This window comes from Anolis carolinensis, chromosome 3 (assembly GCF_035594765.1).
Source record: "Anolis carolinensis isolate JA03-04 chromosome 3, rAnoCar3.1.pri, whole genome shotgun sequence".
Classification (NCBI taxonomy): Eukaryota; Metazoa; Chordata; class Lepidosauria; order Squamata; family Dactyloidae; genus Anolis; species Anolis carolinensis.
The window spans coordinates 235,443,251-235,470,956 of record NC_085843.1 but is presented as its reverse complement, the minus strand read 5'-3'; the positions used below and the strand labels follow the sequence as shown (position 1 = coordinate 235,470,956).

At 39.3% G+C, this 27,706-nt stretch overlaps 1 protein-coding gene across 2 annotated transcripts in view; it reads left to right on the top strand.

Moving 5' to 3' along the window:
- yeats2 (YEATS domain containing 2) overlaps positions 1–26,718 on the top strand; it is a 64,297-nt gene extending 37,579 nt beyond the window's left edge. For both annotated transcript variants that reach the window (XM_008106491.3, XM_003218445.4), the window contains exons 21-32: positions 1,880–2,053; positions 2,702–2,900; positions 7,572–7,703; positions 8,295–8,393; positions 9,205–9,316; positions 10,341–10,414; positions 12,530–12,609; positions 14,663–14,861; positions 19,270–19,496; positions 21,624–21,698; positions 22,048–22,121; positions 23,590–26,718. In XM_008106491.3, the coding sequence (XP_008104698.2) occupies positions 1,880–2,053; positions 2,702–2,900; positions 7,572–7,703; positions 8,295–8,393; positions 9,205–9,316; positions 10,341–10,414; positions 12,530–12,609; positions 14,663–14,861; positions 19,270–19,496; positions 21,624–21,698; positions 22,048–22,121; positions 23,590–23,698 (1,554 nt within the window). In that variant the 3' untranslated portion in view covers positions 23,699–26,718. The remainder of the gene's footprint in view (positions 1–1,879; positions 2,054–2,701; positions 2,901–7,571; positions 7,704–8,294; positions 8,394–9,204; positions 9,317–10,340; positions 10,415–12,529; positions 12,610–14,662; positions 14,862–19,269; positions 19,497–21,623; positions 21,699–22,047; positions 22,122–23,589) is intronic.
- The last annotated feature ends 988 nt before the right edge of the window (positions 26,719–27,706 follow it).

Below are 27,706 nucleotides of genomic sequence, written 5' to 3'. Positions count from 1 at the left end.
TTTTGTTACGGATATTTGTGTGAGATTGGATCATAGACCTAAATCCAGTTGTTAGTCCCAACAAGAGTAGGCCCACTGATTCAATAGAATTTGTTTAAATGTTAGTTTAATAAAGTTCACAGAGATGTAATGAGTTTGCCTAATTGGGGACTAACAATTATAGTTTGTCCTTTATCCTAAAAAGCAATGCCTTAAATTGCTGTGAGGAATGGAGCATAGTAATTTAAACACACCAGTGTTTGGTTAAGTTTTATTTAGGCTGCTGTGTATTTGTGCATCTATTTTTAGTTAAGATGCTGTGTATTTCTGCACTGTCTTGCAGCAAGAAGTTAATAACCATCAAGAAAGTATCAGCAAATGTAAACTGGAGAGCAGAAAACTCCACTTTGAGCTAGGCCCTGCACATTTGTTGAGTTTAGGAGCTCAGGACACATGTAAAAGTGGAAAAAATTGAGTTCAAAATAACATTTTTTTTAACCTGAGAGAATGCTCTAGGAATCTCGTGTGGCTCCATGATTAACTTCCTCTGAAAGTTGAGCATAGAATCATGGTGGAGGACCTACAAACACTTGGATAAATGTTTTCTCTAAGTCTTCCAAGGCAATTCTGTGGTCAACTTCCAAATGAAGTTGACCATAGAATTGTACTAGAGGGTATAGACATGCCTAAAAAGAACATATTAATCAAATCCAGGAATAATAAAATCTGCAAAACCTTAACCTGAAAATGTGGAGGGCCAATTACACTATGTACAATATTTTTTGGGTTATGCATGTCATTTCCTAGTTCTGTGATAAAAACATGGAAAAACTTCAAAAAATTTATTTTTGCGGGACATCCTGCAGCACATTTTGCTATAGTTTTTCAATGAATATCTGATAGAGTCTCAATCAATTCAAGATAGTTTATGGCATCCACAAAAATGAATTTTCGGGAGTGTAACAACTACTTTCAAAGCACAGTAGAGTCTCGCTTATCCAACCTTCGCTTATCCAATGTTCTGGATTATCGAACGCAATCTGCCTCCCGCCCGGACCCACAGCTGTTTCTCTAGTCAGGAAGGACTGAACTTTTTACAGATGTAACTTCTGACAATGTTGTTACTGTAAGTTCATTTCATGCAATTCTATCTTTATTTGTAGTCAATTTTTAGTAGTGTTTTTGTAGTCAATGTTTTCAATACATTGCAATGTTTTAGTGCTAAATTTGTAAATACGGGAATTACTACATAACGTTACTATGTATTGAACTATTTTTCTGTCAATTTGTTGTAAAGCATGATGTTTTGGTGCTTAATTTGAAAAATCATAACGTAATTTGACGTTTAATAGGCTTTTCCTTAATCCCTCCTTATTATCCAACATTTTCACTTATCCAACGTTATGCCGGCCCGTTTATGTTGGATAAGCAAGACTCTACTGTAAGTGCCACACAATTAAACAAGAAATGACACTTTCAAACTAGGAACATATTTTTTTCAGATTTTATTATATAGTATTATTTATAAGGATACAAGAATATCACAAAAATGTGTCTTCCCCTGCAGCAGTTGTGTTCTGATACATGTTCATAATATTAATGAGATAGTTCCTTTATAAACATTTGTACCTCTGGGAAAGTTTCTTCTGGGATTACAACTCTCCAAGCCCCTGACCATGGTGAAACTGGCTGGGGGATTCTGGGAGTCTTACTCCCAAAAAGTAAACTTCCCAAGTTCTCTTGGTATTCCGTGTTGTCAGGACCACTCTAAATTTTTTTAAAAGGGATTGTTGATAGGAGAAATATATGTTTGTTTTCATTACCATGTCAAAGCAGCTGTTCGGACAGATGTGCTTTACAAAAGTGCAGTTTCCATTTAAATACATGTTTCATTTCAAAGGCAGCTTCCGGTGGGCAAACTTCACTGGTGAAAATATCGGATAATGCATTGAAATCCTTACCAGCATCATCACAGCTCTCAAAACCTGGCACTACGGTGTTAAGAGTATCTGGCGGGGTGATCACTGCCGCAACAACTCCTCCTGCAGCACCTCCATCAAACGGAGTATCTCAGGTAAGGCCTAGAGTTAGTTAGCATGTGCATGAGTGTTCAGATGCAAGCAAAACTTACTAAGAAGGTGATGATGCCAGGTTGGCAGAGGTGGATGGGTAATAGATTTCCCATACACAGGTAATGGCCACCCATTGCGCAGCCCACCTTTAAAACAAGTAGGAAATCTGTGGCTTTTTACATGATGTTGGGTGCCATGTCTTATCATCCCTGATAAATGCCATGGTAACTAATATTGAAATGCAACAAAATCTATATAAATTACAGTTCTGCAAAAGGACACCATGAGGGCAAATTTCCTTCTTTCACAAAACTCTCTGGCATACGATTGGACTAAGGAAAGACAAAGGTAACCGGTGACCTCAAATAATATTTGAAGATCCCAATAGCTACATATTTTGACGGATATTTTAAAGTAGTGTTACCTAGTTGAGAAGTGGAGTTGCAGTGAAGAATTAGCAAGCACCAGAGAAGTTAAATTCTTTCTTTCTCACTCATTGAGTCTCTTCTGATACTTTGCAAATGTGGATGTATGAACTGGAATTTGCCCAAAACATGGTGATTTTGCAATTAATTATCTACTTTTCTTTATTCTTCAGTCTGGTAATATGAAAAATATGTTGACCTCTTTGCCTCTGTTTCTTCTCCCAGCCAGCGGAGAGTGCAGGTTCTAACTCATCCCCAGCTGCAGGCCCCGTAGTGAAGGCATCTGGGCAACAACAGCAAGGGCCTGTCAGCCATACGCAGACAGCACCAGCTACGCCTAACAAGACAAGCGCATCTGCTGTTGTAAGCATTGCTTCTTGGGTTACTTCTCCCGCCCCAACATCTGGGAAAACGACAGTATCAGGTAATCAGGCCTTGTTCCTGACTCTTGCTGTTATCACTTTAGCACAAGACTTTGATTCTTATTGCTGAAATTGTATGTTTTGGAAATCCTCATTATTATATTCCTGTGATTCATCTTAGAAGCATAAATCATAGAGTTGGAAGAGACCCCAAGGATTATCCAGTCCAGCCCCATTCTGCCAGGCAGCAACACCCGATCAGAGCACTCCTGACAGATAGCAATCCAACCTGTTTAAAAACATCCAGAGAAGGACACTTTATTACACTCCTAAGCAGCATATTCCACTGCTGAATAGCTCTTACCATCAGGAAGTTCTTCCTAATGTTTAGGTTACCAAATGAATTGTAGAAGTGCTTAAGGTATTCTGGTTAGCTGAGGAACATGTGGTCAGAACTCAGATATAACAAATTGCAAGGAATGTGGGTGCCTGGCATGAGTTACTTCGATAACTAAGATGTGATACCTTTCAGGAGGAAGAGGTGAATATTTTATGGTTTTATTGCTGTGGCAAGAAACATTTTCTGGTTACTTTTTAAAAGGCATGAGCAATGGAGTGGGTTTTTAAACCTATAATGGGTAATAGGAAAGGATTGCTATAAAAATATTTTCATGTTCTGTGTGTGGCTTTACAGATATTGTTAGACTCAATTTCTCCATGAACCCTACCCAACCTAATCAGTGGAGAGGGACAGTCGGGACATTTTAAAGTCATTGTTGTGTGTCCAAATGGGCACCCTGTCACAGCTTTGAACACTCAAGTGTTCAAATAGGCAAACAATTTAATCGTGGACTGACAACAGGCATTCAGATCAGAAGGTCTTAAGGCTTTGGTGTAATTTTCCAATCCCACAACAGTTTCATGTTTTTTGCCACTTCATTACTAAATTTGGTAATATTTTTAGGGATTTTTCTTCTTTGTGATTCACGTGTTTTTTGATGCCGTACAGGCTAATAAAACAATAGGATAAATTTCTGTGTAAAATGCATTTGCAATTCCATATTCACTCCATCCTGCCCCCCTCCCCCATTGCTTTAAAAGAAATCACTTTTGCCAAAATCTGAACATTAGGAAAGTAGATAGCTGAAAAACTCTTGCTCATGAATTGCTCTAATGGGAGGAACAATACCCAGTTCAAAAGTCTTTCAAAGTGTCTTGATATCTAGAGAGCCATTGCTTCTTGCTCCTGCTTTTAAAGTATTTTAAAAGCTGTCTGTCCCCATGTGAACTTTCCTGAGCCTTGAGAGGCTCCAGACATTGTCCCTTGGGCCATCATTAGTGAAAGTGATTGGTAAGTACCAGACATCATGCTTTTTCCGCTCAGTGGCTGCATCATAATTACATGCACCAAGCTTCAGCTCCTTCTTCCTCAGAGATTTGATAGCTTTATTTCCATTATGCCATCTCTTTGTTTTCTAGTGTTGCTATACTTTTCTATGTGTTTCTCAGTTTATTTAATCAATTCTTTATTGTTGTATTTCATTAAAATATAAGGTATAATGCTTAAAGTAAAGGCTTTGGGGTGTTTTTTTTCATGTCAGGAGCGACTTGAGAAACTGCAAGTTGCTTCTGCTGTGAGAAAATTGGCCATCTGCAAGGATGTTATACGGGATGCCCGGATGTTTGCTGTTTTACCATCATTGTAGGAGGCTTCTCTCATGTCCCCACATGGGGAGCTGAAGCTGACAGAGGGAGCTCACCCACTCTCCCCGGATTCAAACCATCGACCTGTTGGTCAGCAGTCCTGCTGGCATAAGCGTTTAACCTATTGCGCTACCAAAGGATCCAAGTTTTGGGTTAATAGCAAGAGAAGAAATCATTGTGTCTGTGTATATAAACGTGTTTTAAAACAAAAGCCTATAAGTAATTTGAATTCTGCATTAGCTTTATGCATGACTACCCGAAGGCCACAAAACTCTTACATTTTGCTTCCAGAAAATGCTCAGATGGATTTGGGTACATCCCCATCCAAGGAGAGTGAGTCAGGCCAGCAGCAGCATCTGGCAGCCTTGGGCAGCTGACAGGGTGCCAATGCCCTGGCAGGACCTGCCTTGCTTCCCCCATATTGCACATTTTATTTTTAATTTGTTCAACCCTATTAAGGATGCAAGGCCTCTGGATCTAGCTACATTTTAATCATTGTTGGAGGGCATTGTCGGAATTTGAAACAAGGGGCATCCACTATCGTTTGAAGCACTGCCACAGATTAAGCCCCCTAGACCTTCTGGCAGAGAAGGGAGTCCATCCGAGAACACTTCACAGAACCTGGAAAAGAGAACAGAATCATAGAACAGAATCACTGAGTTGGAAGAGACCACAAGGGTTATCTAGTCCCACCCTTTGCCATATAGGAAAACACAAAGTACTAATGCATACATCAGGGGCTGGTTTGGGGGCAAAAATTATGGATTTTGATATGACACATAGTTAAATCAAGGGTCCTTTCACAGAGAGGGGAAAGCGCCAGCACTTCCTCAGGAAGCCAACTATCCTTGGCCTCCACCACCTGCACAAGTATTCATAAAAGACAGAGCAGCATTAGGATGGAGAGAGTAGAATGCTTCTTATGCTTCTAAGTTTTCCCATCATGGACTAAACCTTCACATTTTGCTACTTTATCCAAATATGTTTCCTTTTTTAAATAAAAGTTAATGTGTTGTATTTACATTGACCTATAGATAAGTTGACACATGCTTTTGGAGTCAAATTATTTCATTAAAATTTCTAAACATATACATTACTATACGACTTCCAGGATCCACAACAAGCTGGTTGGAGAATTTGGGAATTATCATCCAAAGACATAGTCATTTTCCAAAGGTTTACCGTTTGCCCAGGATTTTCTTCAAACAGGAAATAATGCTGGGAGAGAATTGTCACTGAAGACTATTTTGTCTCTATCCTTGCAATGAATGAGTAGTCCAGGTGCAGTTTCTCAGGCATGGGCAAACTTTGGCCCTCCAGGTGTTTTGGACTTCAATTCTCACAATTCCTAACAGCTGGTAGTCCTAACACCTGGAGGGCCACAGTTTGCCCAAGCCTGAGTTAGCTCATATTGCAAAATCTGTGATCAGATATTTTTCTGCAGATTTCCAATAAAGAAAATATAGCACCTGTAATTCTCAATCTGATTCAGGTCTCTGCTGCCTGCTGTTAATTTGGTTGTTTTTTACACAGATTGATCACTTTTTTGACACGCTTAGATGGTGAATTCTCAAGAATGAAGCAAGCTGAAAGGAGTGTATCAGCAACAAATATTTAGTGGATTCCACTGCTATTTCTTGAACTTGCCTGTCAAGATCATAACAATGGACCTTTGTTCTCAGCTGACAATAGTCACAATGGTTACATTGCTACTTCAGTATTACAGTAGAGTCTCACTTATCCAACATAAACGGGCTGGCAGAACGTTGGATAAGCGAATATGTTGGATAATAAGGAGGGTTTAAGGAAAAGCCTATTGAATGTGGTTTTACAAATTAAGCACCAAAACATCCTGTTTGAAATACAAAACCCCTGGAAGCTGGGAACACACTAATATACTGTAGATTAATCATCTCTAGAATCCCATATTGAGCAGAGCAATGGCAACACTGGGAAACAAAAATTTGCTAAATATTTGATATTGGTCAACTGTCTCCAGAATCTCACCTGGAGCTGGGTGGCTCTGTGTTGGGAGGAGGGCTTGGCTTGTGCCTTCCAGCCTGGCAGAACGGGGCTGGGCTGGAGAGCCTCTGAAGGGAGGAGGGGGTCTCTTGTGTTTCTAGGGTGCTATGCCTCTAATGATTCTTGCTTGGGTTAAAAGAGGAGGAGGAGGAGGAAGACAGAAGTGCAAGTTGCTGCAAGGCTGACAGGGGTAAAAGAGGGAGAAGAGGGAGGAGGAGGAAGAAGAGTGCGTGGGGGAGAAAAAGGAAGGAGAGAGAGGGGGGGGATCTGGAGCAAAATGTGTGTGTGTGTGCAGGAGGAAAGGGGGGTCCTCCGCCCACCCACCCAGGTAAGGAGATTACAGAAGGCAGCCAGCTGCTTTGGCTTCTCTCCCTCCCCATTCTTTCCTTCCAATCACGAGCCATTGATTTGGAAACAAGGCCGGTTTGGAGACAGGAGGCTCTGCCTGCACCAAGAGAAAGAGGGAGGAAGAGCCATGCGTTTCCTTTTTTTCCCCTCCTCCCTCCCTCCCTCGCATATAAATGGCCCCCCATGGGATGATTCACCCCCCTTCCCTCCCTTCCCTTCGGAGATGCGCTTTCCTCCTTCCAGTTTTTTCGAAAGGGAAAGAGCCACAGCTCTCACCTTGGATTGAGTGAAGGATGCAATGTTTCCAATTGGCCACTAGATGGCGTCGGATAATACGGAGTGTCGGATAAGCGGAAGTCGGATAAGTGAGACTCTACTGTATGTAAAACCTATTGTTAATCACTACAAAAAACACCTGTATTAATTTTTTATCGTTATATTTTTTAAAAATATATCTGTGAGCCTATTTAATGTCTGTCTTTAACAGGTGGCGATTTTGAGGCAGTGATTGGTTTGATCTGATCATCAACTGTCCCATCTTGTAGGGGAATTAATTCATAGTACTGAGGAACAGATAGGAAAGCTATCCTCATTGTCTCTTTGTCTTGCGAGGTATGAAGTAAAGTCCTTTAAAAATATATATACCATTTTCATTTTAGGGGTGTTAAAGATCCACTCAGGTCAGAACAGCCCACAGCAGGCTGTTTTGACCGTTCCCAGCCAACTCAAGCAACTTGGTGTGAGTGCTGCCTCCGGAGGGGTCCAGACTATATTGATGCCTGTGAATAAAGGTAATGCACAACTTGTCAGGATAAGAATGAGTATAGAATTTTAAATGAATGTTATATAGTACTTATCACTCTCAATTGATGCTGGTATCAAGTTTTTAAGTCCTCCAAATGCATTGTCATCTTTGTTAAAGCTAATCTGAAATGAACAAAACTGTGAACACAAGTTTTTGAGACCTCCAAATCTCTTTGTGCTGTACTATAGTACCACAAAATAGTGTAGTGAAAATGCTGACAAGAGGATTTTAAGGTGCATCTACATTGTAGAATTAATGCAGTTCACCACTTTAACTGCCATGGTTCAATGCTATGGTGTTGTGGGAGCTGTAGTTTTACACCTTTTCTGTAAAACACCAGTGTTTCACCAAACTATAAGCATGATTTTATAGCATTGAACCATGGCAGCTTAAGCGGCGTCAAGCTGTATTCATTCTGCAGTGTAGGTGCACCCCTACTATTTGTTCCAAAAACAGATGGCCTGTAGTTCTCTATTAAGGGTTAGTAAAATAATTCATGCAAGTCTTATATTCTAATACTGAAATGTATGGATTCAACCACCACACATTGCTAGCATTTCTCTTTTTTTCCCTTCAGTGATACAGTCACTTTCTTCCAACAAAGTGTCTGCGGTTACACCTGTAAGTTCAGCTAATTCAACTGTTCCAAGTCCTTCCACAGTGTCTGTTGCAAAAGGTAAAATATTCAAATCTGTGGTAGAGGATAATTATTTAGTAATGTTCATGGTTCCACTGGATAGAAATGCAGTGACCTCATTGTAGGTTACTGTCTGTGACTATCTGGGTCAAATCTTGGTTGGAATTTCTGTTGAAGAGCCACAAAATGTGCCTTCATCCCCAAGGTGGGTTGAAAATATAAAGACCATCAACCTGATAATGTCAAAACAGACTTGCAGGAACATGCCACTGAAACCTATAACACCAAGCAATGTATAAGTCGAGGAAATAAACTTGAGGTAGGATTATATGACAAAAAGGAGTTAACACATCCATGATCACATTCTTTTGTGCAAAAAAGTAAATGTGCCACAAGAAATGTGCAATGAGTTGTGTATGTGTATGTTTTGTAGGCTCTGCAGTTAAATATGACCTACTCAAAAATGCATATTGGTGTCTCTAAATGTACAGAGATGGCTCTAATTGACTTGATATTATTATTATTATTATTAAAGAAATATGGAGGTTTTGGTTGGTGTTTCCAACAAAAACATTCTCCCAGTATTCTAAACTTACTTGGTTCATTTTAAATCCACTTTCCTCTTTATTCTTGGTGGATTTTTATTTCTTTGATTTGGAATGGAAACTAGAGTCAGTATAATCTCTAAGTCCTTTTGTTATCTTATAAATACATATAGAATTACACTTGTCTTGATTGCCTTGTTTGTTTGATAAACTGAAGTGTTGTGCTAGCTAAATGTTCCTTTTTATATTTTTGCTGTTAAAGTCCCAATCCACTTTCTTTGTAATGGTTCTGTTGTCTTCTGAAGTTAAGCTAGAGCCTGATCCTGTGGGACAGAGCTGCAGTTCCCTGGTTTCCCAAGATGGTCCAGTGTCAATAAAGGCAGAAGAGAGCTCTGAACTTGGAAATTACATCATTGGGTAATTATTATTGCTCAGTTTAAAAACAAAACAGGGATCTAACACATGTGGAAAAGAGAGGGATCATAATAAATATTGCATTATACATTTACAATACTCCAGAATTTAGTGGGATGAGAAGGCAAAGAATGTTGTTCTAACGCAACAAGTTCTGATGATTCTGAAATGACGCTTCTCTAGGTAAGATTTTTCACTGTGTAGTGAAGCTCAGTCTGGAAAGTCTTGGGCTATTCATAATGGCCTTCAGGGTGGGACCTTGATTAATATGCAGTGCCAGAATTTTTGCCTAGCAAGGCAGAAACAATGCTCTGCAAATGTACAATAACAGTGTATTTATTTGTTCTGTTGTATCAGGCATTGTATACTGCAGCAGTTCCCAAACTGTGTCACATGGAACCCCAGGGGTTTGGCAAAAGAACTTTAAAGTCTTTTTAAAATACTTCCTTTAAAATCTGTGCCAGATTATGAAGATGTTATTGAAATTTAGTGTGCATCTGCTTTAAAAATGAAATTTGAATCTCTTTATTTCCACATCTATATTATATAAAATACCCAGGTAATAGCAGATAAAAAAGGAAGAACTTGTGGGTTCAACAGTGCTTAGGCTCCGAGTTAGTATGCTGTGTGGTAGAAAACGTCTTCTGAAAGGTTCCATGACCTTTCATATATTGTTCCACCTTTTTTATGTATATCTTTTATGTATATCTAAAATGATAAATAAAATACTTTTTAAAAAATGAAAGGTTCCATGACCAAAAAAGTTTGGGAACTTCCGCTATACTGGATGCAGTATTGGAAGTTGTGTTTATGTTCCTGTGGAAATAACCATAGAAATAAATGGTCTTCCTTGCCTGAATTTTATGTTTTCCTGAATTATCTAAAAGAAAATTAGCTATTTATGTTTCTAAGCTAATATATTTCCCTAAAGAACTACAGGAAAGTGGTGTGTGTGTGTGTGTGTGTGTGTGTGTGTGTGTGTGTGTATATGCTGTCTTGTATAACATTTGCTCTTCCTTCTTTACAGGGCAGAATATTTAGACAACCTTCAGGAGCTTTTGACGGCAATAGTTAAGAAAGTACCATTAATTGCTGAGAGAAGTAAGATCTTGAAGGGAAATACTGTTTGTTAGTATCTTATAGGCATCACCACATTATATGGACACACATACTCTGCTTTATATTTGGGTTAAAGTATAAAGTACGTGTAGCCAAGTGTCATTAACTCTGCCTGACATCAATTCTACAAAGTGTCTGCCACAAATGTTTCATATCACTTTGTTACAGTAGGAGAAATTGGGGACTGACCTTGAAATCTGCCACTGCACTATTGATTTTCCCTGTCATTTGAACTTGTGGTTTCATAGTAAGTTTGGCAGAGTAAAAACTAAAAATGGCACCTTTGGTTGTGTAGTTTTGTGTAGAAGAGATAATTTCAGCAGGTTTTTGCTTGTTATCTGGTGGCATAACACACCTGCTGAAATGGTCTCTTCTGCACAATTTACAGATGCATCAACAATTTTCACTTGGGCAACCCTTTTCATAGTAATTAATAAATGAAGACACTTTATGTCAAATTTCATTGAAAGATGTTCTTGGCAAAATACGTAGAAATTGAAAAATCACAGTACCTTATACTTAACCCATTAATCGACATTTTGTGCTGCTTCTCATTGCAAAATCTATAATAAACTAGATGTAATACAATCTGCAGGTATAATAATTGCCAGTTATCCCCGCAACTATTCATAGACCACAGATATCAGTTTTGCCCATGTTGGCAATTTTTATGCAACTACTAGTCATTTCTTCCATCTGTCAGTACAGAGAAAATGCACATTGAGTGTCTACCTGCAAGCTGCTGCATTGTTAGCACTGTTAATGTTTCCTTGGTAACTGATGTGCATGAATCAGTTGGTAAAGTGGAAACAGTAGGAACACTCACAACTCGATGGCATTAAGAAAATGTAATAATTTGGCATGCCAATTATGTATGATAAGCCTGTTGGGAGAAATGCTATGTGATTATTGTGAGCCTCATGATTGGCTTTCTGTATTTATTTTTTCAAAGCACGCTCTTAACAATGTCTTGTCCATTTATTTTCCTTTAATCTATGTATAAATGCTTTCTACCAGCAAAGTTCCTTACCTTCCTGCAAGGACCATTGCAGCACTTTCATTTAAATTAAGTCAGTCGACTTGATGGCAAATAAGAACTTGAAGAGTTCTACAGACATCATGGACAGCTAAACAAATAGGTCCTAGAGTAAATCATGCCTGAGCTCTCCCTTGAAGCCTAATGTGAGACTGTCCTTCTTTGGACATACCTTGGAGTCCTATCGATTAATCTGAGACTGCCCTTTGGACATACTATGAGAAGATAGGACCTTTAAGATAATTAATCTGAGATTGCCGTCCTTGTACATATCATGAGAAAATAGGGCTCCAAGATGACTAATCTGAAACTGTCCTTTGGACATATGAGAAGATAGGACTCCAAAATGAGACTGTCCTTCTTTGGACATATCATGAGAAGATAGGACTCACTAGAAAAATCAGTTGTGCTTTCTAAGGTGGAAGGCAGTAGAAAAAGAGAAAGACCACACTCCTGATGGAGAGACTCAACCAAGAAAGCCATTCCCCTTAGTCTGCAAGACCTGAGTAGGGCGGTTGACATTAGGGTGATTTGCATGGGGTTGCCATACCTCAAGGTTGACTAGAGAGTGGTTAACAACAACAACAGCCTTTAATACTGTGGCTCAGTAAACCAATATACTTACCCATGTACATACAAACTTATTTCCATCTTATGCAGTCTCCTGCTTCTGACATTTTAGAAGTCTTTTATGGGCCTTGCCAGTTTGTTTGTTGTTGTATTTTTTTTTTTCATGGAGTCATTCTCCAGATACTTCAAAACACATAATAGTCCACTTCCACAGATATCTAAAACTCCCTTATATCAGAAAACATTTCTATCTTCTAAAGTATTATTAGCTATTATATGTCTCTCAGTATACTTTTTGATTTAATGCTTTTTTAAAAGCCTTTTTAAATGCTCCATAAGAATCCCATTTTCCTTTCTCCTTAACAGGCAATGTATCATTCTTTTTAAAGTTATTTTTTGAGATACTCGGCAATATCATCAAGTGACATGCTAAATTTGTTTTCATTGCCATAAAAAGCTAATGTTTGTTATCATTCTTCTCTGCTTTTTAGCTGAAGATGGCAATTCATTCTGTGCCAGTTCTGTGGAACAGTATTATAGTTGGAATATTGGAAAACGGAGAGCTTCTGAGGTAATCTTCTTAATGTATTCTATAAAACAGAGCTTAAACCTTGGAAGAATGTCTGACTGGAAATCTGTCTCTGTGCAAGGTCACCTTGATGTTTAAAATCTCCCATGGAATATTTTGGTCAGTTTTGAAATGAATTCATTTTTGAATCTAGCACATGGTTGTTTTTGTTTTTAATTTAGTGATATTTGGATTAATTGAATCTAAACAAAATATTAATTGTAGCATCATCACCTGAAATTTATTATGTCGGTGGTGACATTATTCTTTTAGAATTCATCCATATAATCATTCTGCGATGTCCAAAATCGGTCTCAGTAACCTTAAATGTTGGGAACAATCTTGGTGAGGTTGAGTTTTGAAACAGAATCAAGAAAAACCAGATTGAAATCCCATTCACTTCCTTTAATCAATTATGCTTTCAACCTGACCTGGCTGTTAGGATTTTTATGAAAATAAGGGAAGCAAATATGCATGTGCCCATACACACACACACACACACACACACACACACACACACACACACATATATATATATATATATATATATATAACATGGGTGGATGTTCAACAATTGTGTGTGTGTGTGTATGCATACATATATACATACATACATACATAAATCTACACACACACACACACACACACACACACACACAACCCCGCCTAATTGTTGAACATCCACCCTTGTTAATTTGCTGTATACCAACTTAACTCCTATAATTTTAGTCTAATTTTAAGGGTTTTTAAGGATTTATATATCAATTTGTGTGGAATATATTCATTTAAGATGCTTTTTGATTTGTTATATGTTTATCCCTGGCACTGAACATTGGCCATTGTGTTTTATTTTGTTGTAAACCACTCTGAGTTCCCTCGAAGAGATAGGGCGGGATATAAATAAAGATATGATGATAATGATGATGATGATGATGATGATGATTATGTGCTTTCTCAAGATCCTTGGAGAAAAGATGGGATGGAACTTAAATTAATTAATCAGACCCCACTGTGGTAAAAAAAGACTAATCTTTTAAGTAGATCTGATACAGGGAGCAAAAACTTTAAGAAAATAAAAGAGAGATTTAAAGAAGTAAAATCAGTGGAATTAAGTTCATTGTTCACCTTAATTTTCCCATTGCATTTTATTGCTATCATTCACATGGTACAGAAATGTTGACTTTTCATTCATGTTTTCCTTGCTTGTTTTTCTATTTTTCTTTCCTGGTTGACAAAATAGCCCTTCTGTTATAGGCAGAAAAATACAGTGGGCATCCAAACAATACTTGCCTTGTTTCCAGATGTCACAAGCTGAAATAATAAATAGGCCTTTGAATATAGTTCTAAGCTTCTGAACCATTACAGAGTTCAAAATAAGATTCAGTTAAAGTTAGACTACATTTATATTATCTAACGGCATATCCAGATATATCAGAAACAGCCCCTGTCAGCTATAAAATCCTGGTGCTCATCTCTGAGTCGGTGGCTGTAAACCCAAATGTGGATTCCCAAATTCCCTACATTTGGTGAGGATGTGAGAGAGGGCCTTCTCAGTGGCGGCTCCCAAACTCTGGAATTTCTTGCTCTTTATACTTTGCTGCCATAGTGCCTTTTAAGTAGAAAGGCAGTAAATACATTTAGTTAACTGAAAATAATAAATTGAAGTAACACAGACATTGTTATGTCCATGATTAAAAATACTATGCACTGATAGATCCACATCACTTCTGGTGCACTAAAAGGATAAGACTTGAGCATGTTACACAACACTGAAATCATGCAACTGAACTGGAAATTCTCATGACTTCTCAATGCCTGTTTTCTGGAATTCCTATTTTTGTCACACATCTGTTGGAATGAATACTAGTCCACAAAAGGTTATACTCCCATAAATTATTGTTGTTATTTTAAAATAAACCATTGAACAAAATTGTGTCATTGTTGCAAAAGACAGCAACAGTTTCCTACATTACCATGATTATTCAAATTAAATTTGTGCAAACATTTTTAACTAACAGCTACTTTTTGTTCTTTCTGGCTTTACCCCCCATTGCAGTGGCAACGCGCACTAACAATAAGGAAAATCCTCCATGAAATCATAGAAAAACATCCTAAATTCCACAGCATTAGTCCATTAAAAACCAAGCAAGTTGTCCAGTGGTGTCGCTTCCATGGCTATACGCCGCCTGACCCAGAAGCCCTTAGGAATGAAGACTCCATTGAGGATGTGCTGACGCAAATAGACAGCGAGCCAGGTATGGACTCTCAGTTCCAGGACATCAAGTGGTCTGTTGCATTATGGTGGATGATTTGTCCTCTCTTTGTCTTTAGTAAGTTAGGCTCTTTAAGAGTTTCATCCTTCCATGTGTTATGGGATGAAGTCAGAGATAATATTCTACCTTCGTGCTTGAATGGGGTCTCTTCAGTTTGTTGTTCAAGTAAAGTTGCATGTTTCCCTTGTATTACGTGTCAGGGAGAGAAATATGGTTATAACACCTCCCAGCAAAAGATTCCCCTAGGCAGGAAGCAGCCAGTCTTTGAAGCAGCAAGGCCATTCAATGCTAATCACGGTGGCCAATTGCAACATTCACACTTGCCTCAAACAGACAGGAGTTCTTTCTCTCACCCCGGCTATTTCACAGACATTAAAAACCCCACTTGCCTAGTTTCCAACAGACCTTGCAACCTCTGAGGATGCCTGCCATAGATGTGGGTGAAATGTCAGGAGAGAATGCTTCTGGAGCATGGCCATACAGCCCGCAAAACTCACAGCAACCCATTCTATAGACAGACATGAAGCAAATTAAGATTAAAGGCATTTTAGTTCACTAAATGGTGTTTATTTGGGTTGGTACTCATTTACTGCTGAATGCTGGCAGTACAGTTTGTGGTGCAGAGGATATATGGAAAAACAGCCTTGGGATATCCATATGTTATTTAAACCATATGCTGCCCACTGCATGTGTATTCAAAGATAATGGTTTGTTTGTTTCTGGTTGTTGTTTTATTCTTCACTTGGTTTGGCAAGATCTGGGTGAATTTATTAGTTTGGGGTTTTTTTTCAGGCCAGGTCAGTACTATTTTTAGGCACAGGTATTCTCTCAGGGAAATAATACAGCAGTCCAGAAATCATGCAGTACTTGATGTTGACAGCTCAAATTGCACATTACAATATGAGCCACTTTTCAATATGCGATTTTTTTTCAGTGCAGTGTCTAGCTGTTCTTAAGGATTTGCATAGTTTGTGTATATGTATAAATAAAACATCCCTGTTACTTGTTCACTTTGAAGCTCTTCCCCATCCAGAAGGCTTAGGAGCCAAGAAACAGTGTTTCATAAAATATGTACAATATGTAAAATATGTCAGCTCTCCATATCCATGAATTCAACTATCCCATGCTTGAAAAGATTTCCTCCACCCTCCCTAAAAAATACCCAAAAGGAAGTTGATGTGGCTATTTTATATGAGGGACACCTTTTTTTAAAAAAATACTATATATCTGTATATAATGAGACTTGAGCATCCACAGAATTTGGTAGCCATGAGGCTACTGGATCCAAACTCAGCTGGATACCAGGGGCCCACTATGTTGGGGATTGTGGATGATAGGTTGAAGCTCTTACATGTGCCCATGAACCCAGAGTCACCCTGCAGAATGATGCACCACTCAGCTTTGCAGAACAAATAACACAGGAACCTTTACTAAGTCCAAGGGATCAACAGAACAGTGGTATTTACAATAGTCCTTCTGATTGCTTACAGAAATCAGCATTCATAAGCAGTCCTTTCTTAGCCCATAAATCTGCTTCAGTGAAGATCAGCAGCAAAAAAGGTCTCAGAAATAGTCAGGCCTCTCTGAGTACATAGCCATCTTCTTTCCAGCCAGTACTGTACTCAGTTGACTCACACACACACACACACACACACACACACACACACACACAGAGAGAGAGAGAGAACGAACCTGTTTAAACTGGTTCTCCAGCAGCAGGACAGCAACAGTTGCAAACTGATTCCCAGGTCCTTGCAAACTCAGCCAATTGGCTTCATGCATTTGATTTTCCAATTAACACACATATAATATCTTTGCAAACCATGACACACTATAATTCATATAATAGCTGGGTCTATTTCACAGCCTGCTGAAAACATTAAATATCCAAAGGCAAAACAGCCAGTGGCATCCTCTGTCCACCCAAAGTCAAATTATTTTCATAGCTAAGGCAGCAACTACAAGACTCCATCTAATACTAGGGAACCAGGTAGAGTTGCCTTCCTTTCTAACTCTGCAGTTCAGCATAGCTTGCTTTTGTTCTGTTTTAGTTCCTACTAGACAGACATAGCCCACAGACCTCCAGTTACTAACAATGCGATCTTGCATAGATCTGCTAAATAAATTTCATTTTAATGGGTTTACTCCAAGTAAGTGTGTATGGCAGTGGAAATCATGCTGCCCTCAAGATATTGTTGGGTTGTAATTTTCATCATTCTTCACTAAGGGATTTTGCGGGCAAAGTGTGCTGAGAGCAGTATAGGATTGCTGCTTAATTTACTAAATGTTGCTGTTTTTCAACTATTTTACCAGAATCGTGAATATGCCCTTAAGCTGAGGGTTTTATTTGTTGAGAAGGGATAGATTTTAAATGGCTGCCAGGTTAGAAGAAGGAAGAAATGGATTTTACTAACCATAGGGGCTGCTTTGAGATCAGTGCCACCTAGCACTATCATTCAAAAGATGTGGAAAACAGGAAGACAGTGTTTTCTCAACACACAATCCCACAGTAAAATTCCATGGACAAAGTAGAGGAGTTGCATGGGATAACCACCCAGGGAGATGCAAGTAATTATTTCTGACTGTCATTTGGTTCTGTCTTCAACCTGAAGCTGCAGAAATATAATCACGTCTGGCTAGAATGTATTATAAAAAAAATTAAATAATAAAGGGAAAGGTCTAATTTTGGTTTCTTGGAGAACTTCTCAGCTGCCTGATACACAAAGCCTAGGGCTTTTCACAGTGCTGTTTTTATAGGAAATGTCACGTGTTCAGGCTGTGGGCAAATGTGAAATGTATTAACTGTCACAAAAGGCAGTGTGACTTGTGTTGCCCACTGCTCGTGCTGTAAGTACAACGCCTTCTGATGTAGATTCCTGGAGTGTGTTCTTGTTGGTCTACAAAACGTTTCCGTGTTAATGCTCTCAGGACATTTTAAGAGCTCCAGAACAGAACATTCACTCCATAGAGAAGAGGTCAAATTCTTATTTTTGTCACCTACATAGGAAGTAGTTTCTCTATGATCTGTCAGTGGAGGGAATGGAGCGCTGAAAAGAAAAAAGAAGAATGATTCTTCTGCTCTAATGTTACCACCTCAGATTTTAAACCTTATTTTTATGTATCTGGTCAGAACTTTTGCTCTGGCACAAGCCATCCCCTTTCTACTTATTCCTTTCCATAGACAGTCCTGGAGCTACAAACATCTGGGCTTAGCACAGCAGGCTAAACCACTGTGCTGCAGAAAATCCTCCCAATCAAAACGTTAGCAGTTCGAGCCTGGGTCAGGAGTGAGCATCCACTGTTAGCCCCAGCTCACCTGCCCACCTAACAGGTCGAAATCAGAAATGTAAGTAGGTAAATAGGTACTGCTTTTAGCGAGGAGGTAATAAAGGCACTCTTAAGGACATTGATCAGAGAAAAACTCCTCGGCATGGAAGATGGAGCGATAGCAAACACCCCCCCCCCCCCAATCCCCCAGCTGGAGTTGAACACAGCTTCCAAGATGCCGGAAATAAGATGGGAAAAGCTGCCTTTCCCTCTGTTTGTGTTGGCTGTCCTTGTTGATTGTATAATTGGCATTGAATGTTTGCTGTATGTGTGTTCTGTAAGCCGCTCTGAGTTCCTTTCGGGGTGAGAAGGGCGGGATATAAATACTGTAAATAAATAAATACAAATGACTTATACCGGTAGTTAAGAATGAGGGTGAGACAATAAGAAGTGAGAGAAATCTACCCCTCGGAAGGAAAATTCATTCCTGAAAGCGTTATCGTGGGGGGGAAAGTGTTTCCGTGGAAGCTTTCTCGCTAATCCTTGTTTCCACAACAAGCCAAATTTTTTGAAATCCAATGATCACAGGGACAGAAAGTGGGGTGAAATTTCTGAACAGGGGAACAGACAGCAAAACAAACACCACAGTGATATTATCCCTTCCCAAAGCTAAAAAAAGTATTTTTTGCTGGAGTTACACTTAAATAATGTACCTGTTCCAACTTAAATAGAAATTCAACTTAAGAACAAACCTACAGAACCTATCTTGTTCGTACCTTGGGGACTGCAGTAATTATCTCATTCGCCAGCTCCTAAAACTTAACCGGGATTACAACTACTATTGCAACACAAGATACTGCGTTCTGAAAAAATTAGTCCATAAACAGCAGCCTTCTTTCTGCTGTTTTCCAGTCATATTGATTATTATTTCTGAGAGACTGTCAGATACATTTATCTTGTCAATTGAGGCTGCATTCAAATACCAGGTAGCAGCAATTTTTTTTCTCTTTACTGTCAATATGAATTGTGGACCTCTTCTGACTGTGCACATCTGTCACTAGACTTTAATTTATTTGAAATCCTCTGTTCTGTCTGCTCTCTTCCTGTCTGCTTTGTGAGAAAGAGTGCTTATCTACGTACTCCTCTGGGAAAGAACTGTGTCAAAAACTCAAAGAATTGGAGCGGTTCCTCAAGGAAGAGCCCGACAATGATGAGGAAATAGACATTCTCAATATCACCGAGTCTCTGAAAATAAACATTAAGAAGGAACAGGAAGAGAAGCAAGAGGAGGAAAGTTTCTACGTGGAATCCCAGCCCGCGTCGGAGTTTGTGCGTGAGACAGTACAACAGGTAGAGGGAGTTATTTCTGAAATCTAAATAAAATGATATCTTAAATTGTTTGTATTGTTTTGAAAGTGCTGCTATTCCTCTTTATAAAATTTTGCAGCGTTTGTTGGTGTTTGTGGACTGCGTGGCAAGCTCATTGAAGACTTTCTTCTCTAGGTTGCTTATACTAGGAGCATGAGAGTTTCCAGATTTGAACTGTGTCCAGTTCTGGGCACTGCAATTGAAGGGAGATGTTGACAAGCTGGAATGTGTCCAGAGGAGGGAGACTAAAATAATCAAGGGTCTGGAGAACAAGTCCTATGAGGAGCGGCTTAAAGAGCTGGGCATGTTTAGCCTTCAGATGAGAGGGCTAAGATGAGACGTGATATCCATGTATAAATATGTGAGGGGAAGTTATAGGGAGGAAGGAGCAAGCTTGTATTCTGCTGCCCTGGAGACTGGGTACAATGGCTTCAAACTACAGGAAAGGAGATTCCACCTGAACATTAGGAAGAACTTTCTCACTGTGCGAGTTGTTCAGCAGTGGAACTCTCTACCTCGGAGTGTGGTAGAGGCTCGTTTGGAGGCTTTTAAGCAGAGGCTGGATGATCATCTGTTGGAGGTGTTTTGAATGTGATTTTCCTGCTTTTTAGAATCATAGAATCATATAATAGTAGAGTTGGAAGAGACCTCATGGGCCATCCAGTCCAACCCCCCCGCTAAGAAGCAGGAAATCGCATTCAAAGCACCCCCGACAGATGGCCATCCAGCCTCTGCTTAAAAGCCTCCAAAGAAGGAGCCTTTTTGGCACGGGGTTGGACTGAATGACCCTCGAGGTCATTCAGTCCATATGAACTTATAGTCTCAATTTAAAAACTACAACATGTATACCTTATCTCTGAGTGGTTTTGAGATGCATGCAACCAGGTCAATAATTTCATGATTTTATGAAATCCAGCTAGTTTATAGTTTACCATATCCCTTTCCTGTCGAAAATACTAAACTGGCCTGGGGAGCGTAAAATATGGGACAAAATTTCCATATTTACCCTAGAAGGCATTTGAGGACATTTTTTTTCAGGGGATGTGAAGACTGCAGCCCTCCAAGATCATGGAAGGCTCATGTGCCCTCCTAGTTTGCCAGGATCTGTTCTAGCTCTGTCCTTGTTTGTGTTTTTACCTATAAATAAAATGATGAGTTATAAAAATGCAAGTTCGGTTTATCTTTGAGGGAAAAAATATTTTTTGTGTGCTATCATAGCCGCATAGGATTTGCTTCTATTTCCAGCCCTCTGGATACAGAAGAATCTCAGATTCTAGGAAATAGAATTTGAAGCATGTCAATTGCTCAGACATCAGAAATGCCCAGCAAGCTTTTTTTAGTAATCTCTGTGCAGTGCAAACTTATGTACATTTCTTTGTGCTCAGTAAGACTTACTCCTATGCAAGTATACACCAGAAAGCAAGCTCCGAGTTTCAGAAGCACCCCAAGGCCACAGTCCTATGAGGACTCACTAAGGAAGAAGTCCCATTGAACTCTAAGCAATTATCTACTAATGTTATTCTGGGAGTCCCCCGTGGCACAACGCGTTAAAACATTGAGCTTCTGAACTTGCTGACCGAAAGGTTGGCGGTTCAAATCCGGTAAACAGGGTGAACTCCCGCTGTTAGCCCCAGCTTCTGCCAACCTAGCAGTACATGCAGATGTGAGTAGATTAATAGGTACCGCTCCAGCAGGAAGTTAATGGCGCTCTATGCAGTAACGCTGGCCACATGACAATGCCGGCTCTTCGGCTTAGTAATGGAGATGAGCACCAAGCCCCAGAGTCGGACACGAGTAGACTTAATGTCAGGGGGAAACCTTTACCTTTACCTAATGTCATTCTGAGCCACCATACTACAGTGGTTTGAATGTTGGATTGTGACTTTGGAGACCAGGGTTCAATTCCCTGCTTGGCTATGGAAACACACTGATTGAAATTGGGGAAGTCCCGCACTCTCAACCCCAGAACACCATAGTCAGAAACAACTTAAAGGGAAATAATAACAGTGTACTTCTAGGAGTTAATCTACTAGCTTTTGTAGCAAACATATGTTTGTAAGGTTTAATCATCAAGAACAGTAACCTTTTATTAATTTTCTCCATTTATAGATAGGAATTTCCTTACAGCCTGTAGAGCTTCACAAGAATATATATGCATCAGTCATAGAAGATATGATATTGAAGGTAAGCCATTTTAAAAACGTCTGTCATTCAGCAGGTCAAAATTAACAGCTTGTTATATAAATTGCAGAAACTTTATATTGCCTGCACGTACACAACTGTAACCGATTCACTGCTCTTTTTGTTTTATGTTTGTGCTTTTCATTTAGCTTTTCCTGACCTTATAGAATATTTGTAGGTTATTGGCACATGAAACGAACCAAATATAACATAGTCCTTCTTCAGTAAGTTGGTGCCCAATATTATGAGTTGTGATGGGCCTTTAGTCACATTTTATAATTTATATATAATTTATAATGGTGTGTGATCATTAAGGGCATCTTTTGTCTTTTTATGTTCTTCCTTCCTTTAGGCTACAGAACAATTGACAAGTGATATCCTAAGGAAAGCATTGGCAATTGGCTGCCAAGCAGCTCCACGCAACAGGTATGTTGTTCAGTTTCCACTTCTCTTCTGTAAATGGAGAGTAGGCTACATTTTTGCCCTTGTAAAAGGCATGTGGTTTTAGGTGGTGAATATAGCTGAAGGCAGCCCTTTCTTCATTCACTGTTATTTGCCTCCTGACCTGCTGGTTGGTGCTGGGAACATCTCTTCAACACATTACTTGGTTATGTGTGAAAATAAGGCGGCACAGTAATAAAATAGGGAGAGTGGCTTGTGGGAATAATCCTCCCTGTAAATGTTGTTCCCAGTTGCATTAAATCCCATTATCTGTATAGTAGGCTGTGAAAGAAGTTCATTCTTGTAGGCAACACGTTAACCTTTTTTACTCCCTGCTGCAAAAAAATGTCTTCCAAAGCTGCATAATTTTTGAGGACTATCAACAGTTCAGGCTTTACTCTATAAAACTAATTCTGCAATATTTGTGTAGAAAATTAAGTACCTCCCAAATTGTGAACATGATTGTGTGTCCAGGGTATTATTTCTATTCCTTAGTAGGGAACAAACAGGAAACTGCTAGGCTGGGGATCTTAGCCGATGCTTGTTAATCATCTGCATAAGGTAGCTTTACTATCTTCCAGCTTTAGTTTCTTTCAGATAATGTTAAAAATTATCTAGGTTTTTTGAATTACAAAAATGCTAGTCAAGCACTGAAAAGGTTAAGTAAGCCTGAGAAGAGTGAGTAGACTGAAGCCTGTTAAGAGTTAGTGGGCCAAAGCTAGTGTTGTCCTGAGGGGTGTGGGAGAAAGGCCTCTGTGTGAGGCAGGCCTCAATCTGTGTATGAAAACTTTGGTGAGAGAAACCCCAGGTTGAAGGCCTTGTGTGTGAAGCTCCAATTTGAAGGCCTCATGTGCGAAGCTCCAGTGTGAAGGCTGCTGTGTATAAAGCTATTATGTGAAGCTCCCGTATAAGTTCAATGTAAGAGGAGGCTCTGTGAGAGTGAAACTGTTTATCTGCATGAGAAAGAAGCCCAGCGTGAAAGCAAAGAAGGATGTATAAAGAACTTTATTTGTGTTATAGAAACCTTACAGTGCAACCATATTATTTTGCTATAAAGAAAAACTTCCTAAGGAAGAGATAACATTGGTTTGTGTGTTTTTGTTCTTTTTATCACTTTTGGCTGCTGGTGCTGGGTCAAACTGCTGCTAATAAGTTAATCTGCCCATTTGCCCAAACAGTTTCATCAGTAGAAACTGCCTCTGTCCATACTTGGCATTTCATTTCCCTCTGATCTTACCACCATCCAAGCAACAACGTAGTTGAGGTAACATCAGTGGAGGAAACGCTTCATGTTTCTGATACATTTATGAAAGCTTGGTCCATACTGATATGTCAGCAAGACTAATTGTTGATCTAATAGTTCTTAATTTCATTTGCTTAACCAAGTGTTAACACATATATTTGACTGCTTACATTCCATTTGGAATATTATTTCTCTCTCTCTTTCTTCCAGGAGTCCAAGAGAGATCACAGTGATGAACATTCACCAAGCCATCTGTAATATTCCCTATCTGGACTTTCTCACAAACAAGCATATGGGAATCATGAGCGATGAACAGTGATTTGGACGGCAAAGGCATTCATACTGTTCTAAGTATTTCTAAGCACATCTTTGAAGTGCTGCAGATTGGTTTCCTCTAATCAGGAGTGGGCAAAGTTGGTCACATGCAGCCCAGCCAAAGCCCCCCCCCCCTTCAAATGTTGGAGAGGGATGAGCTTAATGGCGCACAATTGATTCTTTGGCAACATTTTGCCCTTATTTCACCTTTTAAAGCTTATTGTGGGCTCGTTAGAGTGTGCATCTTCTAGAATGAGCCAGTAAGTCTTTCTTCAAAAGAGGATGTAACCAGAGTAGGAAATCTGATCTTGTCCTAGTTTGAAAATAAACCTGGGTAAAATTGCCTGAAAATATGGTTGATTTTTTTCTTTGTAAATTACCTTTTTCAGAAAAGCATCAACCTTTTTCCCCATTCTGCCCAAGAGTCAGCTGATTTTATTGACAGTTTCTTCTAAACCAGCTTGCTGTTACGACAATATTAGATCATGGCCTAGATTACTGGAGTTAAATTTTAGCATGGAAATTATTCATTATACAACCTTTTATTAAAGTTATCCAGTAAATAAAAGTTACCTCTGGAGACTTGGCATCTCTGTTGTTGCGATGACAAGCAAGGTGATAAATGATGAAATTATTTGGACATAATGCTAAACTGTATGTAGCATTGAAAAAATATGCAGAACCAGACCATCCTCTAGGCACACCTGGATTCCCTTTCTCCCTCTAGTACAGTCTCAAGGATTTAAGAACTTTTCACCTCATAAAAACCAGGCAGGATCAAACCATAGGTCTGTTGAGTCCAGCATTTTGTTCCCATAGTAGCCAACCAGTTTCCTATGGAAGTCCATAAGGAGGACATCGGTGTAATAGCTTGCGTTCCCCAGATATAATTGCTTCCAGTGAATTGCAGTTTGTGTATTATATGAACTTAGAAAAAAATTCATGAATCTTAACTAAGACTACTGGAAACAAACCAGCACCATACTGTAGTTAATGCATTTAATTTTCGTTAACTGTAGTTGAGATTAACCACAATTTAGTATAACATTGAAGGTGGATCTAAAATGGAAGCAAAACCTTCCAGTCTTCTTATGTCCATGTCATACTGGAGCCATGACAGGGCTGTGTTTGTTAGGTTTGTTCCGGTCCAGTCAGAGATCTGGTGAGAAGAAGACTTGTCCTGGTCTCAATTTTAGACTGGTACATAGAGAAGCAGCAAAACAATTCTGATGTAAGATGCCAAGCCAGACCTGGCAAAATTTCAGATGTTTGTCTGCTGTAGGCTGGGAAGCCATCCAACGTGACTAATATGAAATCAGCTGTTATGAGGAAATGGTTGAACCCCCTCATGTCACTTGCCTGGTTTGTGCTTTCTGCTGCAAGAAATAATTTTCAGTCTTGTTTCTTGTGAGCTGCCAAAAACTGAAATCCTTGGCCAGCAAAAATATAAAAAAAGATAGAATCACAACAGGAAGCTTTTTTTAGTCAGTCCATCTGCTCAAATCTTGATTATTTTTGCTTTCTGATTCTAATATCTTGAATTGTGTAGAGCCAATCTACACAAGGTCCTGACTATAGATATTAACTATGGCAACATTAAATCAGGCAAAAAGGAACAATGTTTTGGGTTGTTGTGTGTTTTCCGGGCTGTGTGGCCATGTTCCAGAAGCATTCTCTTCTGACGTTTAGCCCGCATCTATGCCTGCCATAGATGTGAGTGAAACGTCAGGAGAGAATGCTTCTGGAACATGGCCATACAGCCTGGAAAACACACAACCCTGGGATTCCAGCCATGAAAGCCTTCAACAACAAATTGAACAAACTTTTCTTCAAGATCTGTCAGTCCTAGCAGTATTGGAGGGATTAGGAACTCTTTGAGTACTAATTTTTAAATATATATATATATTCTGAAGGGAAATCCACATGTTCTGTTGCTCCCCATGTATGGTTCCTTCCTCTTCACAGTTCACCTTCTATGCATGTTTTACTTAGATGTAAGTATTAAGAGAGTGGAACCAACCCAGGGGCTTTTTAAAAAAATACTGTTAGTCTCTGCTGCATTTGGGGGGCATTGGTTGGGAAGGATAGTATTAAATATCCCTTCTATGTCCAGACTATTACATGTGCCCTTCACTGAGGCAAATGTGGGCAGCCACAGTGGCAGTCAGGAAAAACACTGTAATACAGGATCTGTGAAGAAAGTAAAGCACCGGGGAAATAGGATGCTCAAGGCAAGTAGATTTTGGCAGGCCTTTTCTCTCACTGCTGTACAATCCTTCAAAAAAAAACCTACAACCACCTGCCTAGGGCCTCCCCAGGAATTGGTCCTCTGTGCTTTCGTTTGAGTAAAGCAAAAACAAAGAGGTCTGTGCATACTGCATATTTAATGGAACATACTGTTTGACCAACACTAACAAACCCCTTTACTTTTAACTGATCTTCTTAACATTTTGCTTCGTTGATCTTATTCTCAAGTAGACATTTAGGAGGGAAATCTGAACAGATCAGTCTAACAGAGGTAGCAATGGAGGCCATAGTCTGATAGAAAGGAACTTGGGAAAGCTCCTTTTTGGAATCACTGTCCCCACTATTCCTAGAAGGCTTTTATGAGTAAATTTCACAAGTCATAGAAGGGGGAAAATAATAGCATGCAGGATTTGCTTTTGTTTGGGCAGACTTTTCATTCACTTGGGAATTAAAAGTGTTTGTTCAGCAAATACTCTGGTGTGATTTCTATTAACATGTCTTTGCAGTGAAGCTAAAGTTAAAAAAAATGTACCACTGCAATTGCTCCTTTCAAATAAATTTAAGAGTACGTGTTCAGATTGGTTCTTGTCTTAAACTGGGGATAGGAAGCATGCAGCCATTCAGATGTTGGCCACGGGTCCCAGCAGCCCAAAACCAGTGCTGGGAACTGTGCTCTGGAAGGCCATATGATTCCCACCCGATATAAACTCTCTGTGTTAACTGTATTATAATGTATAATTGTGTAATATACATTTATAATAAATTTTCTTTATTAAATATAGTGGGTCTCAGTATCTTTTTTCCTGCTCTCTCTCTGCTGAGTCAAGCTACTTTCTTGTACATCTGCTGTGTAGACAGAAGCAGGGAGATGATTGGCAGGAGTCGTGCCGGTGCAAGGCTGTCTCATGCTGTTGTCACTTCTGCTTCTAAAAAGATCTCACCCCAAAGCAAATGTCTGCCTTCAAAAGCACTGTATAAGTGTGTGGGGGTGGTGATGTCCTATGCAGCAAGATCAGAAACCACCCGATCCAAGGGAAATGCGGTCTTGTTCTGAATCATTCTTATCCTTTTTTCAATATTTATCTTTATCTTTCAATATTTAAAGTACCAGCTTGGGATAATACCCTCAAGGCCAACCCAAAAAAGGGTTGAAATCCTTTTCTTAATTGCCTGTACGCACTGATGCTTTTGGCACTCACTTTACCAGCAAACAATGTACATCCTCTTTAATGCTCTGAATTGGTATAATTCTAACCACTCAGTCAAAACCCTGCATGCTTAGAAACTGAAGTAGTTTTATGTTGGAAGGAGAGTGAGAATATGTGGCAACGTTTGAATCCAGACACAGAATGGGAATTATTTTCCTAAATGTAGGACACCCTCCAAAGCAAAATTCTCTGCGGCGAATTTTTCACTCCAGTAAGAATTCTCCATTGGATTCTGGCAGCAGCAAGGAAGAATCTCAAAGGAAATGTCCACTTTCATGTTGTAGGCTTCTAACAAAATTCTGTGCAGCTATTTAGCTCTATGCACAAGTCCTTCAACACCCTTACCATCTCTCAAGTCTGTGGATACAGTAAATGCAGCCATTCTCTCTCTCGAACTGGGAAATAACTTGGATTTAAATAAAATGTCAGTAGTAGAAAGAGGACAGTTGTAATAGGACTGAACCACAGTTCTTGTGCAATGTGTGTTGCCTAAGCAACCAATTGCCGCCACAACAGAGAGATAAGAAATGGATTCTAGGAAAGTTATGTTGATGGAG